At 42.8% G+C, this 20,367-nt stretch overlaps 1 protein-coding gene across 2 annotated transcripts in view; it reads right to left on the reverse strand.

Moving 5' to 3' along the window:
- The window catches only part of LOC137642729 (high mobility group protein 20A-like), a 42,446-nt gene that overhangs the window by 12,847 nt on the left and 9,232 nt on the right, over nucleotides 1-20,367 (reverse strand). For both annotated transcript variants that reach the window (XM_068375555.1, XM_068375554.1), the window contains exons 2-7: nucleotides 19,953-20,091; nucleotides 17,530-17,689; nucleotides 16,662-16,803; nucleotides 16,474-16,543; nucleotides 3,520-3,610; nucleotides 2,553-2,677 (exon numbers count right to left, since the gene is read on the reverse strand). In XM_068375555.1, the coding sequence (XP_068231656.1) occupies nucleotides 2,553-2,677; nucleotides 3,520-3,610; nucleotides 16,474-16,543; nucleotides 16,662-16,803; nucleotides 17,530-17,689; nucleotides 19,953-20,076 (712 nt within the window). In that variant the 5' untranslated portion in view covers nucleotides 20,077-20,091. The remainder of the gene's footprint in view (nucleotides 1-2,552; nucleotides 2,678-3,519; nucleotides 3,611-16,473; nucleotides 16,544-16,661; nucleotides 16,804-17,529; nucleotides 17,690-19,952; nucleotides 20,092-20,367) is intronic.

The following is a 20,367-nucleotide window of genomic DNA, read 5'->3' on the forward strand; positions in this document are numbered from 1 at the left end:
ACACCCACTTGCGCTTAGTGGGAGTGATCTAACAGCAGACCAAATGTGAACGCCACAGAAACTGGGGTGAACAAATGAGTATGTACTAAAAATTGAAAACATCACAAATTTTTTTTTAAGAAATTTGTTTTTTCCTGAGCTGCAAAACCCAGAATCCTTTAATGATGAGTATGACTTCAAAACGCTGAATCGTTAACAAGGTAAGTGCGGTAATTAGCGGGAGGTAAGTGGGGAGGGGGTGAGGCAACAGCTTCCCCAACTGTGACATCACTTTTGGCCTAAGGAGTGAGAGGGGTGGTTGAGGAGCAAAGTTTGTAGAGCTAGGAAAAGTACAGTATAAATTACTTGACAATTTTCATTTGTTCTTATGCGGAAATAAAACTGTCGTTCTTTAATTAAGATACTTTGGTGGGAGGCAGTCCCATAAAACCTGACTGGGAAGGTTCTTTCCTTCCCTGTACATATCTGTCCTGGCCCATAAAGGAGAAAGGAAGACAACTCAAATAACCTCCTGCCATACAGACATAGAAGCTGTAGGTCCTCGGTAAGTAAGAACTTAAGAGGAAGTCAGTGCGATACTAGGTCATGGAACACCGATCACTCTATCAGGGTGTCAATGTTGGAGGAGTCAAACACGAAAACTAGAAGATTGTGAATGGAAGACACTAGCCTATCCTTCCTCTTAAAGGAGGATGGAGGAATTGCTTCTTAGCAGAACGTAACATGCTAGAAAGGTGCTCTGCCGCATAACGGTTGCGGCATCTTTATCCCCTTCAGAAGAGAACAGGAAAGAGTAGAAGGGTCAATCATTCCACCTTTCCTCGAGACTTATGCAGAATGTACTACCTTGGTCAAGATGCATACTTGTCCTGACCAACTACCACAGGAACTAAGGAAGGTGATCCTTAGGAGTAAACCCTTATAAATGATGAGAGTTTATATTTGTATAGAAACAAACTTTCTGGATGCATGAATTAATTAATTTTGATTATAAAAAAAAAATGCAAAAGTAAGAATAAAAAGCATTTGTACACAAAATCTAAAAACAATATTCAAGCTTTTACATCAAACACTTAAAGAAATACGATCATAATGAAAACTTTGAACCTCCTCCCCACCCTACATAAACATGACAGTACTCTTCAATCTTTTTAATGTATGTCAAGCTGTGCCAATCCTTTAAATGAAAAAGTACTCAATGAGACAATTTTTAACATTCCATTCTAATAACTATTTTTTTTCCATTATGTTCATCAACATTTTCCATAAGAGAGCTAAGTTAATATGGACAGCACGAAGTAGGATAGCAAAAGGAGGAGATAACACACTGCCTTACTAGTAGCATGAGCATGTATTCAGCAAAATTATCTTGGCTACCAGACATGAAAAATAAACTTGAACACACTGCTACTTATTCTTGAGCAACATCACCATTGTAATACGATTAAGTTATATTCCAAGATTCACTAGTAATTAAATACAAGAGTGCCAACTCCAACAACTATAAACACTGTTTTCAACATTATTGCCTGTGTCAGGGGAAGTAAAAACTAATTTGTAATATGAAGCAGTAGTAAAAATTACTTAAGAGAAGGTTCTAAGTACATTGTTCCCCGACGTAGAAATCTCGGATATGAACTTAATAAGTTCCCTAATATTTCTACGGAATCCTTGAACATTTTCTATCACTTGATCAATTCACATTTCCTTTCCTCACTGGACTATTTTTCCCTGTTGGAGCCCTTGGGCTTATAGCATCTTGGTTTTCCAACTAGAGTTGTAGCTTGGCTAGTAATTACAATAATAATTACCAAGGAATTTTGTAAAACCCATGTCAAAATTCATAACCAACTAGACTACATTTTCAGCAAATACAGAAAGGTCCCTCTAAAAGGATACCACTTATAGAACATCTTACAGAGCACACTTTAGACAGTACTAAAGATAATCAATCAGTCCAAACTGCCTTATGCTTTACAACCTTTACCTTTGGTCTTTTCCCCCTAGATGTCCAACTACAACTATATCCTATTTTCAGATCTCATATAAGGACAACTCCTTAGGGGACCTATGAGTACATTGAAATGAGACAATGGACATAACAAACAACTTCAATATTATTCGTGGAGTTAGGACAGCAAGCTGAATATTTAGGAGGAAGTAGGAGTAATGTTGAGAAGTAAAAATGACATAGAGAGAGAAATTTAGAGTCAAACTTTATAAACAAGTTTATTCATCATGACCAGCTCTTCCTACGCCTATTGACGCAAAGGGCCTCATAGACCTATTACACAAGATAAAAAAATTATGGCTTGTCTTTTTATATAGTATTAGATTTAGAAAAAAAAGAATGATTACTAAGTGTCCATATTTGTCCTTTAGATGGACAATTCAAGAGACAAGTGTGAATGAAAGGTCTCTCGGCTATTTTTTTTTTTTAGTAATTGCAAGTTTCTTGCTTTTGGACAGTCTACTTGCTATCAGTAAATATAAAATGAGCACATTTGTTTGAGTAACAATACTTCTAATCTTAATACAAAAAAGAAACTTACCTGGAAGAGGTAAACTTCCAAATGCTTTTGCCAGTGTTTTTCTTAAGGTTTCAATATGTTGTTGAAGGGCTGCATTATTACTACGCTGTTGACTGGTCTCTGATTCCAGCTTGTCTACAGTTGATCTGTGAAGAAACCAACAAAAATTAACTGAAGTACAGAAACTCAATCTCACCCTAAACTTGTCTGTCATCCAATTCACATCAGAATATGAAATCAAAATCCCACACAAAAATAAAAACAATTATTAGATATCACAGTTTCCAAGAATTCCATGCAAAACCATGTTATCAATTATTTACCACCAGATAAATCTGGCACCATGGTGAACACCAAATACTAAATGTGCAGTTGTGGTGGCAACTACGACTGGTTTAATGGTTTCTTATAAGAATATGTAATAAAATTGGGATAACCGGCATGCAGCTAATTATCCTTATTAACTTAAACATTTAAAAAATTTCAAAATATGAAAATTCACTATGCAGAGTCGCTGACTAGGATTTGCTAAAATTCTTGTTTTTTCCAAAAACTGTTCTGCTAATTTAAGGGTGCGTCTCACCACTTGTAGCGTCTCATGACACGGGAAATACAGTATATAATACAGTAATATGATAACTCACTCGCTAGCATATAACACTTTCTTATAAGAAAGCCTTTTAAGAAAAGATGAAATGATAACATCAGATATACCAAAGTTTACACAGCTTTTTTTTTTATTTGTGTAAGATTTAGAGTACAACTTCCCCTCTCTTTAAATCCCCAAGCTTCTCTCTGGGTAGGAAAGGGGTATGGGAGAGGCTTGTCTCAAACTTTTACTGGAGGATAACTCATTAAATTTTTGCCAGCAGTTCACCTTGTAGGCGATAAGAATTTCTACGAATAATTCTTAATGTAAGTACCCATTTGGTTGGCCACGATTAAGTGAAAACACAGATGTCAATATATACCCCATCACAATACTTACTTCATACTCTCAATATGCTTCTGCAATATGGCATTCTGCTCTTCATAATCTGTGTTTGACTTTCGTAATTGTCTCAGCTCTGCTTCCCTAACTGGACAAAAGAAAAAAAAAAAAATTAGACTTATGATTCATGACTTGTAAAACTAACACATAAAAATTAACTTTAATCAGCAAGTAAAACTTATTTCTCAGAAGTACTACACATCACTAAAATGCAATACATAAAATTAATCATAATACATTATAAATCAAACATTATACCTTAAAAGAAAGAAATGTAAATGCTAAAATTATATTGATAATTAAGAAGATATAAAATCCAAATACCATGAATTCTAAAAGTAATATGACAAATTCGAAGATAATTTGTATTTTTCCTAACCATACAAACCTTAGCTATTTACATTGGGTTTACCTTTTAGCATAGCTGAAATGGTGAGCCATTAGAATTTAACAAGGGTGTATTACCCCAGCGCTAGTTAGCGGGGGGGGGGGGGGGGGGGGGGGGGGGGGGGGGTAGGGGAGTGGTAGCTAGCTACCCCTCCCCCCCCTCACACACAGGTGAAGCTCACTTTCACTTAGAGGTAGGACTTGTCTTGGGGGACAGGGCTGGCGGGCAAATATGTGTAAATAGCTAAGGTTTGTATGGTTAGGAAAAATACAAATTATCTTCGAATTTGTCATTTGTTCCGTAACCGAAATACAAACCACGCTATTTACATTGGGTGACTTACCCCTTAGGTAGGGTGGAAAGTCCCCAGCCTTACTGGCTTTGGCTTTACCCGGGGACTCAGAATCCGAGTGAGTCGCACTCGAGAAAAGGATTCCCTGCACCTCACAAGTTCGTGTGGCCTACATAGGCTTGTGTGTGAAGGAAGAAGTGTGACCCGTCCTCGGCAGTTGACCTGGAGTTCCAGAAGGAACTCTGGGTTAGGACGTTCCCAATACCACCTCGTCAGGGTATGGGGGACGCGACAGTATTGACTCAACACTCGGAACACAAGGAAGCATGGTTTACCTGCAGAGGTTCGAAGTCAGCTATGCAGAGACCAGGATGCTGCTTCCCAGTAGAGGGGATGATGAAGAAAGAAGTAAGGGCCAGACATACTTCTTTCGTTCATGCAGACTAAAACCTGATAACAATGCCCTCAACCTTCTGCTACCTGTCCAAAAAGGAGCCTGAGGTTAGACCAGCTGTTGTGTAGCCACCACAGAGCGATAGAAAACGTATCGAAACTCCTGTGGGTCACGCCCTGCAGGAAGCGGGCTGCAAAGGTCATTAGACACTTCCAGACTCCAGCTTGTAGCACCTGCGTCACAGAGTAGTATTACTCGAAGGCGAGGGACGTTGCGATGTATCCGACATCATGCTGTAGGTCGACGTGACGGGGGAGGGTCTGGAGTCAGGTCGAGATGAATGTCCTTGAGCCCGAGCTGAAAAGGTATACTGGTGACTCTCCCCCGTGTCCTTCTTGTGCTCCCAAACCGGCTGCAACTGAGGACAAACTGCAGCTGTTCCCAAAGCTAACCTCTCGATTCCTTTACTGGCAAGAAGGAGAAGGTTTTGGGACATCAGATACAGAATGGTGACTCGAAATCTTGAAGGAATTGGACCGAAGGGCCGGGACCCCAAGATTCTGAGTCTAGCCAACAACTCAGGAGCGAACCTGAATGTTGCCTTCCCCCATTCCTTAGAAAGGGCGGAGTCGTACGAGACCAAGAAGATTGCTTACACACTGGCCGCGGCCAGAGTGAGCAGGAGCCCCAAGACGGAATACGATCAGAGGCCTGACGTAAAGGGTCTTGAGAAGATCTCTTAACCCTGGATAGGTATGCTACTCGGACACCCCTTTAAGGGTATACTCAGTCGTGAACGACCCCGACTCCGAAAAAAATTCAGGAAAAATCTAGTTATGCATCAATCTGTATTGTTTGACTTGCTAAAAATACTTCAAAGAATGCTAAAAATTACTGAAAATATAAATGATACCCATCTACAAAATAACTATTTATTGGAAATATATTAAAAATTTAAGCATACAAAAAAAAAGACTTGACGTAAATATTAAAAAAAAATAGAAATATACATATACGCATAAATCCCTTTAGGGACACCTTCTTAGATGGCAAAGCAACAGCGTGTAATTGCTGGAAATGAGTTGGACCCATAGAAGTCAAGATCTGAAATGAGAAAAAAAGGGTAAATTTTTTTGGCCAAAAAAATTTGTCCAAATTTCATGAATTTTTTTGGGTACCCAAATGAAATAGGAAGAGGCTAATTTTTTTATAGAATAAACTCATATTATCCTAGAACAGAAATACATAATAAAATGTGCACTAAGATGTAATTTACTGTTATAACAGGGGAGAAATCTAAAGGTCATTTTTTGACGGCCTAGTTCACAATGTAAATTTCTTATGAAAATCATTGTATCTCCTATAAAATATGATATTTATGCATTAAATTATACCAAAATATCACGAATTCTATACAGAACAAGAATATATAGAGATATGCCAACTTACCTTTCGGGTATGTCAACAAAATGGCCGCAGACCGCAACAACTCTTATTATTATTATTATTATTACTATCCAAGCTACAACCCTAGTTGGAAAAGCAAGATGCTATAAGCCCAGGGGCTCCAACAGGGAAAAATAGCCCAGTGAGGAAAGGAAATAAGGAAATAAATAAATGAAGAGAACAAATTAACAATAAAGCATTCTAAAAACAGTAACAACGTCAAAACAGACATGTCATATATAAACTATTAACAGCATCAAAAACAAATATGTCATAAATAAACTATAAAAAGACTCATGTCCGCCTGGTCAACAAAAAAGCATTTGCTCCAACTTTGAACTTTTGAAGTTCTACCACTTGGAATGAAGAATGGGGTTGCAAGCTCCATATTATCATCAACATCTCTTTTTAACTCCATTAGAAGTGTGTTGATGACATCCATGCCGAGGGAATACTGTCTGCTGGCCATTATTGAAGATAAATTCAAAATAAATAGAAAAAAAATCAAATTTGCAAAAAACCCAAAAAAATTAGCATTTGAGGGAAAATGGACCTCATGGCAATATATGGCATCTAAGCCAAAACCAATGTCATGCAAGTGGTAGACATACCATCCACCCACACTTTCCAACTTTAAAGAACCAAACAAGTATCAACACTGTTCGACAATTTATAATTATGTAATAACTTTGCTGTTTGATCACTTACCCCTACTTTGCTGTTTGATCACTTACCCCTATAAAGGTATTCAGGGTCGAGGTCGACCCCTGGGGGGGTAAAAAAACGGGGAAGGAGGGAAGTTAGACGAAAATCAGTCCTAAAGCAGGCAATGGCATGTAGACTAGTCACCCCTTGCAGGTCGATCACTTCCATATTCGAGACAGCTGATGATTTATGGGGAAAAAACAGGTTTTGAAAATGCTATAGGGGTCGCAAACGACCCATCATACCTTTCCAGGGTTAAGGGACTAAAAAGTCCGAGCCATGCTCCAAGTTGGAGGTCTCACTCTGACTAGGGCAGGGACGTTCGCAGCTTCGCATGAGCGAGGAAAGGTCCAGCGGGAAGGAAAAAGTTATTCCCTTAAGCCTGAAGGTCAGGGAAAGGCTGAGCGACAGGCTTCATTGCCGAGAGCGGAAAGGAGTTTCCTCCCGCCGAAAGGCAATAAGATCGTTATTGCTGGAGAAGAGGTATACTGTATCTCCCACGACACCAACCACCGAAGACTCTCCACTTCGCCTGGAAGACCCCTGCGGATGACTATCGCAGGTGACGTGACTGTAGCGGGTTGTCTCTTCTTGAGGAGGAGGCGTAGTGTCTCCAGGCATGAAGCCGAAGCGACGCCACGGCACGTGAAAGATGTTGCAGTGTGGTTGTTTAAGTAGCCTGTGCCGTGGGAGAAGCTCTCCCGGGAGTTCCGTCAGGGGAAGCAGAGGGTCCAGAAACCGTTCTGCGCATAGTCCCAGTGGAGCTCTCAGGGCCATTGAAAGGTTGACAGACAACCTGGTCTTGTTGAGACCCATTCTCAACAGACAACAAAGGAGGGAAGACGCAGGCGTCGATGTTGTCCCACCATCACCGGAATGCATCTTGCCAGAGTCTCTGGGTCCGAGACTGGGGGAAAGAACAGCGGAAGCTTGAGGTTCCAAGCTGTCGAGATCAGGTCCCCCAGACCAGGACTTGCTGGTTACTCAAGGCCAAAGACCCCCAGGTACACTCTCTCTACGAGGCTCTGCTCGGATAGTCGGAGAGAACATTCCTCTGCCCGGAATGAGAGAGCCGAAGGTGGTATTGAGAGGATCTCAAATCATCTCGGTATCTCTACTGCAAGATGCGAAGGTGTGAAAATGCGTCCCCTGCTGGTTAGAACACGCCAGAACCATGAAGTCGACGCGCATGGAGCGACTCGGCAGGAGCTGTAGGATCTGTAGAGGGGCCAGACTACGGCCCCTAAGCCTGCCTGAATGATGGAGAGGTATCCTTCAGGTCCTGACCATAGGCCTGGACCGGAACATGCCCTCCCCCCTTTTTGACGAGTCCGAGAACAGCATAAAAAATGTGGGGAAAGGACGAGAATATCCACTCCCATCAAGAGGTTCCATAGGTCAACACCCATTGCAGGTCTAATCGTTCCGCTGGTCCCATAGGGGCCAGAAAGTCCGGTTAATCGTTGCTTTGAAACCACCGGAACTTGGGCCGCCCCCCATGGAACTTATCCTGAGGCGACCGTTCGGAACTATAGACGGGTCAATGAGGAAAAGAGAACTAGGAAACGTTCCAAGGTAGGGCTGAAAGCTCTGCTTGACTGGGAACAGGTACTGCGACTCTCCTCAGCCTTGCCACAGTCAACTGAAGGGAAGGCTTGGAGGAGGTGGCAACAGAATCTGACGTCCCCAGGCGGTCACCCATCCAAGTACCGACCAGAACTGACGTTGCTTAACCTCGCTGGACGGACGAGAAGCGGGGTTTCCAACGTGGTAAGGCCGTTGACTCAATATCATGGCAAGATATTCCAGATGTTGAAGCAGAAGAAAAGAAGGCTCCTAGCAAAATACCATGAACCCCCACTCATGGTAAGCATCCGGAAGCTTGTCCCGGCGCTGAAGAAGGTCGAACCCGAGCCTACCGGAGTTGACCAGACCTCCAAAAGGCGAAGGAGGCGGAAGCCTGCACCTGAGCAGCCATGAGGAAAGCAGGGAGAGTTCTCTGGGGAAAAAACCTGCGATGCCACGGCGGGATAGCCACACAGCATCTTAAGCAGGAATACCTGTAGTCTAGGCTGAATTCCACGAGCTTCCTGGAAGATGGATGGAATGGAAACTGAAAGTACCCGTACTTCCGATCCAGGGCCTAAGGAGTCCTGTCGCCTCGTTACCAGTCTGATCGATTCTGCTGTTCCACGCTGGACAAAGTTTGTTCGACAAACTTGATCAGGGCTGAGAGGTCGATTACGGAACTCCCGTCTCAGATACTTCCTTACAAGAAAGTATCGACTGAAGAAGCCGGGGGTGAAGCCGTCGACGATCCTATGGAGGACCTTCTCCTAAGGCATGGATCATTCTGCCAAAACGGGCAAACTCTTGCTGACCCTATGGCATAGAGGTTCAGAGACACTGAATTCGCTGACAGAGACGGCAGGCGCGATATCCTTGGCTGATCACAGAGATCATGCAGGAATGGGCATCGGGAAGCTGACACCCGGATGAGTAACCTTCGGCATCCTCCCAGCGTGAAACCTGCAAGGGGGGGTGTGCCAATCCTAGAGTTCGTGAACTCTGCCGCTCCCTCTAGGACTATGCCCCCCCGGGAGAGCCTCCCATGCCATCTTTTCCTGACAGGAGGGAACTGCAATTGGACACCTTGTCTCAGTTGTCGTAGCCGGTCCGATAACTTAGGCCGACGTGGCTGAAAGAAAGAGGCGCTGGAGCCCTGCAGGGTCTGGAAGAAAGCACCATGGAGGAGTGAAAACGGAAGTCGACTTCCTCCACACAGCCGCTGTCTATGTCTCTGTCCTTGGGCACAAACAAACTCTTCTCAAGGATGGAAGGGTGTCTGAGGTTGTCGACATCCACGGATGAGACACCCGAAAAGAAGCCCTCGGTCATTGCGTCCAGATGGTCTAACATAGAGCTTGCCCGCAAGTTCGATACTTGACGACGAAACGCCAAGGTACTTGAGCCCGAGAGGAGGAAAGTACCCATGACCTTCCTGTAGCTTCCTTGAACAAAACCTCGGGTCATAACCGAGGAGGGAAAGGACCTGGTAAGCCCCTTTCACGAGATGCAGAAGAGGAAGGGGTAAACAGTCACCCCTTGGCCGATGGAGAAATCTCGAACGGAAAGCACCCCCGCCAAAAAACCCTTCCAGGGAATGACGGTTAAGGGCTAACCCAGGTTCTGGAAAGAAGAATGTTGCTCAGACCTCCCTGAAGATTCTTCTTATTCTTGCATGTGCCATGCTCTGCGTTTACACGGAGAGGCCGTGTTCTGGAAATACGCTCCAGAAGACTCGCCAGGCTGGCCATGCTGCGAAACCCCAATGGGAATCGCGGTCGCAATCGCCCTGGCGCTCGTGCGATGGTAAATCAATGATTTGCGCGTGGGCAAACGTGGAAGCGCCCATGCGCGGGCACGCAGGAACGCAAACGAAGGTGAGCGAAGAAGAGCAGAAGGAGGGCGAGTGTGGTAGGAAGGGCAAGAGCTGGTGGTTGGCGAGCGATAATCCATAGGCGAGCAATGGATACTGCAAGAATTAAGCTGACGTTCGCGCGACGGAACGCCGTCGGTCCGCGCGACGGAACACCGTTGGTCCGCGCGACGGAATGCCGTCGGTCCGCGCGATGGAACGCCGTCGGTCCGTGCGACGGAACGCCGTCGGTCCGCGCGACGGAATGCCGTCCGTCCGCGCGACGGAACGCCATCCGTCCGCGCGACGGAACGCCGTCCGTCCGCGCGACGGAACGCCGTCCGTCCGCGCGACGGAACGCCGTCCGTCAGCGCGATGGAATACCGTTGGTTCGGGCACGGGCGAACATTGGAGAGCATGCGTGCGGTCGCGCATGAGCGTAAACGTGCAGTCACGTGGGCGTGCGGCCGCGCGGGCACGTGCGGGTGAGCGCAGGCGGTCGGGAGACCGATGACGCGTAGGCGCGCGATGGCGCGTTCTGGCGAGCGATAGCCCGTAGGAGAGTGAAGGTGCGTTGGCAAGCGATGGCGTGTCGGCAAGCGGTGGTGCGTTAACAAAACGCTAGCGCGCAGGCGAAGAATCGCGCGGGGCGCGTAGGCGATTGCCAACGCGAGAGAGACTAGTGATGGTTAGCGCGCAGGTGCATCAGGAAGGTGAGCGCTGAAGCAAGCTGTTAATCAGGCGATCCTAGACGGTCAGAAAACCGTTGGCGCCCATTGGTGCGTGGCAAAGAAGGGCGCACAGATGTGCGCTGGCGATTGAAGAAAGCTGGCGCACAGAAGGACGGAAGTAAAGGTGAGCGCTGGCGAGCAGGAGGAAGATCTACGGCAAGACTCAGCTACCAGAGATCGTGGTCCACAGCAGGTGAGCGCTAGATCGCTACTGATGGTGTTCAGGGGAACTGACACGCGTGGCAGATCGATGGCGATCGTTGACGCGTAGGAGATCGCTGACGAGCAGGTGAACGTTGACGCATAGGAGATCGCTGACGAGCAGGTGAACGTTGACGCGTAGGAGATCGCTGACGAGCAGGTGAACGTTGACGCGTCTAAGGTTGCTGGCGAGCTGGTGAGCGCTGGCGAGCAGAAGGCAACACGTGGAAGCCTGCGCGTAGAAGAAGAGTCCTTGACCCAGACCTGAACCGAAGTTCTAGATCGCGAGGGCGAACGTGGGCGCACAGGGCGCGTAACAGGAAACAACAGGAACAGCAGAGATGATCATCATGAGAGCGCTGACGAACAGGAGAGCGCTGGCGAACAGGAAAGCGCTGATGAGCTGGAGAGCGCCTGTGCGCTAACACTGAACAGGAGCAGGAGAGCAGAAGGGCGCGCAGGGGAACCCTGACACGCAAGGGAAGAACCCCTGTGGGAGGCAACCCTTTGCCCCGAAGGGATCGTTGTCCGTCGGGAGACTGATGTCCGTCGGAAGACTGTTGTCTGTCCGCCGGGAGACTGATGTCCGTCGGAAGACTGTTGTCCGTCGGGAAGACCGTTCCATCTGCACCAGGGGCGGAAGATCAAGTAGGAGTTGTAGGCTGCATACGGAGATTCAAAAAGGCGCCTCAAGCACCCTTATAGGGAGATGGGAGGCCCTTACGACGAGGCGGACGGTGAGCCTTACGGCGAAGGAGGCCAACAGCAACAGCAGCAGAAGAATCCTCCGAAGAGGAGTCTCTATGAGTGTACTCTCTCGCGGATGAAAGAGAAACACTTCGTAGAAGAGACTGGTCAGCCAGTGACCTAAAGGGAGCAATCCTCCGAAGAGGGGCTCCTGCAGTTGCCCAGCCCCTTGAGCGAAACTGCAGGTGCGACCGCTCTGCACCAAGAGCATAGTCGCACGAAAAAAAGGCAAGAGAAGAACCCCCCAAAAGGGGAAAAACTCAAGCCTGGACAGGAAAAACTTCCCTCGGAAGGAAAGTTACCCACCCAAGGAGGCAAGCCTCCTGAGAGTTCTAAAATGAACTGGAGAGCTGTCAATCGTCACGGGAGTACTTCCAGTAGAAGGAGACACGCCCCTGACGAAAAACCAAAGGGGAGGCAGCAACAGCCGAATCCCCAGGCCTCAACAAGACAGCTCACACCGTTGCCATATTACAGAAACGAACTAGATCGGTAACTGTAAAAAAAAAAAAAAAAATCATTAGTACACATTCATTCGCCCGGGAAGGCTCCAAAGAGGAATCCCGAGGAAAAGGAAAACAAGAGTTACACAACAGGCACGTGCCCTCACAACCACTTACACTCACGGAAGGAGAGCTGTAACCAAAACAGAATTATAACAATTATAATTATGTAACTATGTAATTACGTAATTTAAAAATGAATGAACACTAAAGAAAGAACGAAAACCCCGAAAGGAATCGTTCTACAAAGCTGAAAAATTAACAAATACAATTAGATTCATAAACTAATTGAGACAAAACGTACGGCGTAGCAACACCCCCCCCCACCCGGGAAGGAAGCTACAAAGGCGTAGTAACGTAGTAAAAGGGTGAACGACCTCAAGAGAGAGAGAGAGAGAAAGACCGAAGTCAAACTCGATCGCAACCCATAAAATTACACCGTGGTGGCCTAAACTGCCGAGGGCTCCACGGAGATATCGTACACTACACACACAACTCTGAAAAGGAAACTTACTGATTTCTATACTCGAATATATACACAAACATGAAAAAATGTTTACATATATATTGAGTAAAAGAAAAGTAAGTGATAAAGTAAGGACAAAACAAACAATGGCTGCCAAGCGAGGACAAAGACAGAGACGTCTGTCCCAGTCCGAGCCAAAAGTGAAAGTGAGCTTCACCGGTGTGTGAGGGGGGGAGGGGTAGCTAGCTACCACTCCCCTACCCCCCCCCCCCCCCGCTAACTAGCGCGGGGGGGTAATACACTCTCGTTAAATTCTAATGGCTCGCCATTTCAGCTATGCTAAAAGGTAAACCCAATGTAAATAGCGTGGTTTGTATTTCGGTTACGGAACAATTGTATTTTTCCTAACCATAAAACCAGAGACCTTTAATAAAAGACTACAAACCTTCAACCTTTAAAAGGAAACTCATCCACAGGAGTAAGTCCCTAAAACCAATCTGGCTAGTTCACTAACACAGGAAATATCAATGCACTTTGGTCTTAGAGAAGAGCAAAAGTGATCAATCCTGTCAACCTCCTAACAACAAGATATCATGAGTCATTGGTTTCGTTACTACCAGGAGACTGGTAGGCAGTCATGGAAGACCGTATAGATATGGTGTCTCCATGTATAGTCATATTGAGAAATGAGTTGCATATATCTCATCCATCCACAGAGAGAGAAACTTTAGAAATCAGTTACGCAATTGGTCTTCCTGGACTTTTCCGGTGACAATTTCAATGTTCCATTGGAGAATCTTTCTTCCTCTAGGACAATAGCCAACAAGTCTGCCAACGAAATGAGGCAATTGAATGCCTGTCCTTAGTTGGGGGATCTTTACCAGCAACCGTGTAAGCAGGATGTAGCATCTCAGTGCTTGTAAGAGTACTGAGATAGGATCTGAGAAGCCCCCTGTTCCAATTAACGTACAACAGTTTCAAGATCATTGACCCTGGGAAAAACTTAAGTAATGGATCTGTCTCCTTGTGTTGGAAGATCTAGGTTGAGGAGCACTATCGTCCCATAGGGAGATCTCGAGTGATGATGTCACCAAAGCATCTCGGGAACAATGCCAATACGGAAGAGGGACAAAGCCGGCTACTCACTTCCTGACAGCAGTGCTCATGCTCAATCTCATACCTGTTAGCAGGACTATGAGCTGTACCTCATACCAAAAACCCTTCCCATGAAACTCTGCAGAGGATTTGGTCGAAGTCTCAAACAACTCTGCCAGATTGGTTGTCCTGTGCTTTGGTGACCCTTTTCTCCTCCACCTTGGGGCTATATGAGCACTGAGAAGGAACAGGTAACAGGAAAAGGTGAACCAAGTTACTGGGTGACTCAAAAGTAACTATCACCTGAAGAACAAGCGTAAGTTCTGATTGTGTGGTTCCTAATCAAGTGGTTCTTGATCACATGATTATCAATTGAAGCCGCTGATAATAAATTTCCCAATTGTAGCCAACAGTCATATGGTTCCCAATCGTGGCACATGGTTAACCATCAAGAACAGGCGCAAGGAGACTTATCTTGTCTGGAGAGAACACATTTGGAACATTTCCATAAATATAAAATATGAGATGGAAAGAGCACGATGAAACCTAGCACTCATGAATAGATCTTCTAGAATGTACACGATGAAAACAATCATAGATTCCTCTTCCACCAGTATTATGTACTGGGAAAGCTGGAACAAAGCAGATGCCAGAAGTTCTGTGGCCTGGAAGTTACTAAAGAACAGGCACGACCTGTCCAATTGCATAGTGTTCAACAAATTTGGTGAATACATGAGCTGCGTATCAAAACGTATTCATTAGATCTGACTAGGGAGATGGGCATCTCATAACTGGAACATTGGAATGCCATTTGGTGTTTGAAATGGTTAAAGGTAGAAGACAAAGGAGTTAACTCCTTAACTCTCCTTGGGCACCCAGTCCTGTTTTGAGCAAAGTGACCATGCAGTAGTTGGTTCTCTCTGAAACGTTCCTGTGTGGAAAGATAATGTGAAGACCAGTCAGAATAAACCCTTGTGTTAAAGGGGACCTTATGCGTTCAGGTCTGCATGAAGAGAAATCGTCCAGGAGGCAGCGCGTTTACTTCCCGACCAACAGCGGGTATACTCGGCTTGCACGAGAGTTGTAAGAATAAAGATTTCTTCCAGCTATGAGGCAACTCTCAGCCCTCAGTAATCCTGGGTAAGAGACCGAGTACAGGTAGGAGTGAACACACACCCAACCGAGTACCCAGATACGTCACTATTGTTGTGTGTGAAAGTTTCTTCCCACTATGGAACAACCCACAGCACTCACTCAAGATGAGAAGTTCCTAGTACCCACACTATCTTTCCCACAAGGGGTGAAATGGTATTACAGTAGTTACATATATGTAACTCCAATCGATCGGACTTCATGTGCTTCTTCAATGACGTCTTCTATTTGTTTTTCATCAAAGTTAGAGCGAAGACTCGGGAAAGATGATTTAGGGGAGAAGGGAACTCTGAAGTTCATCTTCTACAGAGTTGTGCAGACAATAACAAAAATCTCATGTGGAAGAGAAGAGACTACAATAACAAAGCCCGGTTATCTGTCCTTAGCGCCTTCCAGGCTCGATACAGTGAAGGAAAAATGAAAGGCGGTAACACTCCCTTTTTCACTCAGCAGTGGAGAAACTCTTCTCCCGACAGAACACCAGTAATATCCAAGGAAAACCATCTTACTTAGGTTGACGTAGTTGTTGTCATTATATGGACACACACACACACACGCGGGATAAAATAACAACAACAACAAACATGCTGCCCGACAGGATCAGGTATATTGGGTAATGGCATGTAGCACAGAAAACTGTAACACACTTAGTTATTTGGAAACACTGACTTCTCTCAAACAAGGCTGTCTACAAGACTATTTCTTTATCTGGAGAAAAAAAAAAAAAAAAAAAAAAAAAAAAAAAAAAAAAAAAAAAAAAAAAAAAAAAAAAAAAAAAGGATTAAAACACCCAGATGAGGATACTGAATAGTATATCTGTAAAGTACTTTACAGTGGCTGAAGTCGGAGTGAAGCTTACACTACCTGGCCTGCCGGATGGGCCACCTACCCACCCAATACTACCTTATTGAAAGTTTAAACGGCTGTTTCCAGCTTTTCTGAAGTCATATTCTCATTAAAATAAAAGTCAATGGTTTATATTACATGTAGGAACAAATAAAATATAATGAATAAGACCTCACATGTAAAAGCCCTTGTATGAATAAAAGGGTTATGCACTTCTTTAACGTTAGTTAATTTTGGTAAAAGTCTTCTTTGTAATCTTCTTGTGGTCTTATATAGTGTATATTATTAAAAAATAACTTAAAATTAATGCACAAGATCTTAGACAATGTGGTCATGGTTTAGTGCTTAAAAAAACTATACTGCACAAAATCAATACTGTACTGTGTTATCAAACTGCCAATACCAACATGGTGAAGAAGACAACCCAAGAATGTAACTTTTCTGTACTAATAACCCTCCCTTTGAAGATGTACAATATGTTACACCGTATTGCTTAAAATCTATATGGCCAACTTGTACATCACACAAAAAAATATGAAAAGAAGGTAAAATAAACTCTCCACCTACTTTTGTTGTGGTTCAAGAACTCCTCTGTGAAGATTGGGATCTCTAATGATGAATGTGGGGGTGTTACCTCCTAAAACGGAAAAGAGAACATCTTAATCTATTATATCTGAGTATTATAACACTTCAATATCTAGCACATATAAACTTTTATACATAATAAAAAAAGTCTATTGTACACATGAACTCACCTCTTCCTCCTCCTCTTTCCTCTCTTCCACAATTTCCTTCCTATGCTTTTTTGGCGTTGGTGGCGAGTCATCTTGATTCTGCTTCTGCATAAAATTTTTGTAAGCATCCGTTTTCTGATATTCTTCAAGTTCCTTCTGATATCTGAAATTAAGACAAAATCATTCACACATACCATCCCAAGGCAACACTTTGCCATGCAATCATAAAGTGATTAAAATCACTGAACATTCCTTTTAAAATTCCAAGTTACTGTAGCATCCTCCATATAACAACAACCCTACTACAAAACAGAAGGGCAGGTATAATCAATCATTCTTGCTATTTGCAAAAGTTACATATTCCATACATCAGTGAATGCTGAAAAATTGTAAATAATAAATGAACCCTTACTTAATGACACTCAAACCCCTTTCTGTATATAACTGGAAAAAAATTTGTTTATTTCAGCCTTTAGAGAGAAAACAAAAGTGATAGAATTCATAGTTACAGAACGCAAAATACAGGAAAGAATTCCCAGTTATATAACACATAATAAAAATAGACAAAAGGTAATTATGTATAACCCAAAGGCTTGAAAATTCACTTATAGAACAGTATCAGTTTCAAATAACTCTCCTCTATTATACAGCATAACTGGGTATGCTGCACTGCATTTGTAGTTTGAACTCGATGCTTTTTCTCTTTTCACTTAAGTGTATTCACACATATATAAATGTGAATGCACATTAGACTGAAAATGCATAAAAAGCATGGAGTTACACAAAGTAATACCCAATAAAGGGCAGCATGAGAGCGAGTCAGCACCGATGAGACCCAATGAACAAAGCGTAAATAACATGTATTTTCTACAGTATTTGATAACCATACCTTTCTTTATCTACTTCAGCTGCTTCCAGGTATTTAGTTTTTTCACTTGTATCAAGTTGGGACCATTTTTGGGCTACTAGTTTTGTAATTTCATGAAAAGCCAATCCTGCATTCGTCTGGCGAAGTATTTCTCGCTGGTCACTCATGAACAGCATGTAACCTGGAATTATAACAATTCTAATATATCATCAATTACGATAAATACTACATTACTACTAGTACAGTACTGCAGGGCTTATAGCATCCTGTTTTTTCAACTAGGGTTGTAGCTTAGCAAGTAGTAATAATAATAATAATAATAATAATAATAATAATAATAGTACTACTGACAATGAAAATCATAATAACCCTTACTTCACTGCATCCTTATTAAAATTGAATTGCATAATCTTTTTGATTGAAGAAAACCCAATTATATTATTGTTTCACTCCAGACTAAAAGTCCTCCACTGAGTCCGCATATTATTGCATATAGTGTGCTCCATCGCCACATTTTGGACATCTATTGTTCTTTGCGCAGTGCTTCAATATTCAATTCCCTTCACACAAAGTTAAGTTTCTTCTCCATTTGTTTTACTTTTACGTAAGTTGCTAACTTTTTGTAAATAATTTGGCGGACACCAGTGCTTATTGACTTTTCTATGGGGTTACTGGGAATATTCTTAAACACAGGATAGGATTCACATTCTGATACATGGATTGTGACTGCATTGGTAATTAACCACAAAATCCAGTTCATATGTCCATTAGCCTGAGCTGGTATGGGAACAAGCGAGTCATCATCCGCAATACCTTTCCCATAAAAATCAATGACAAGAAATCTAGCCACATTGTATCATAGGCAGACAGTCACAATCTATATGAGCTTAAGATCAGCACTGATTTGGGCAACCCAAAACCAGTAAATGAGCAGACAAAGCCCTTGATAGTGGTAGAGAACGATCAATCTTTAAAGCAGTACTGTATCAGTGCACAAAAGATAGGATTGGTACCAAGCAAAGACTGTTTTAACACACAGTACCAAGAGACCATTCGAGGATCACTCACAGATGGTATTGTAGAACAATTATACTCACAGAAAGTATCAGGTCGAGATTGGTACTATATACTGATCATGCTTATGGACAGCACTGCAGAATATTATGCCTGAGTGACACCTTTCATGGTAACCTAGAACCAGAATCACTGAGAATGACTATTACCATAAAATTGTATCACTCCCAGTGCCCGAGGACCAGTACCAAACAAGCTTAGGCCTCATACTTTAATAACAGGCAGATTGGAATTTGAATGGCAATGGTCAAAGGAAGTGCAAACTATCTTTTGTCACAACTTTGAGGAATAACAAGATAGGGAACTCAAATCAGAATTCCTCTCTGGAAAAGTCCAGGAAGATGATGTCAAAAGAATTGAGAAGATATCAAACACCTACCTCCCACTGCACATCTATCATGAATGAAAGCTTTGACAGGATTTCTCTTGTGAAAAAAAAAAAAATCCATGAAAAATAAAGTACTAATCCACATAGGAAGTTGACTCCCTATCCCTATCTATATCAGTCACAAGACAAATGAAGGAAATAAAAAGTAAAATCAAGAAGGCTAAAGGGAAGGTAGAACTTGAGTTTGAAAAGGAAAGAATACAACCTCAGTCATAAGAACATCCTCAGAGAAATCCATCAGAGGACCAACAGCCCTTGGAGCATGAGATGCCCATAAAACAATTTCTAATGGCAAGCAGAAATTCCTTGATTGTGGTCAGGAAGTTCACAGTATTGACATTGATGTACAGTAGGTGGGTTACTTCTTGGTATCATTATTGAACTTTTACGTACTGTGATACAATGAAAAGAGTTATTGATGGGAACCATAGTGAGTATAGGATTGTGATACCTGGTGTTTTTGGCCCATTACTTTTCATATTATATAGCCTATACATACCGGTATGTGGTTTGACAGAAAACAAGTATGTTGCATATGCATATGATGCTACTCTCATTCCATCAATTCCATTTGAATATGGATCCGGGGTTTCTGAATCCCTTAATAGAAATCTAGGTAGAATTAGTGCAAGGTGCAAATTATGGGGCATGAAGTTGAACCCTAACAATACTCAAAGTATGATTGTTCGTAGGTCAGGGACAGTGGTTCCTCAACATCCAGATCTCTGCATTGATAATATTTCAGTAGTTACAAAAGTTTAGGTGTGATTTTTTATTGCAAATTCATTTTTGAGAAACATATTCGGTCTGTTTCTTCTTTAATTACACAAAAAGTTAGATCATTGAGAAAGTCTCCTAATTAGCTACCAAAACACATATATAAATATTGTATCTTTAAGGATAAATCAAACAATTTCAATTCTGAATCAAGGCAGTCCTTAACCATTTTTCTTTTTAATGACTTAAGAAATTTCAAACTAACCTGATAATGGGCCTTTTGGAGCATTAGAGTCTTTGGGGAGGAGTCTACGCTTGCGACCTTTCGGCCAACCCTTCTTCTTTGGAGAAGCATCATTATTAGCAGATCCTCCTCCTCCAGTAGTCATGATGGCTGTTGCTTCCTAAAAGAAATATAAAGGAAAGATTTTTAATGACTAATGGTAACAAATCTTTGACATTCCTTAAAAATAATGATGGCCGTAAGATACCATTTTATTATTAGTCCTTAAAAGAAAAATTATTAACTAATTTTGAAGCAAAGTACAACTCTTGTTGCATAAGTTTATAAAGAAACTGACATTATATTGCAAGATTGTCTTAAAATTTTACTCTTTTAAAATAAGGATCATATGGCCACAATTATATGTAGGGGGCTCAAAACTTTAGGCAAAACTATA

Source organism: Palaemon carinicauda, chromosome 6 (genome assembly GCF_036898095.1).
Source record: "Palaemon carinicauda isolate YSFRI2023 chromosome 6, ASM3689809v2, whole genome shotgun sequence".
In the NCBI taxonomy this organism is placed as follows: domain Eukaryota; kingdom Metazoa; phylum Arthropoda; class Malacostraca; order Decapoda; family Palaemonidae; genus Palaemon; species Palaemon carinicauda.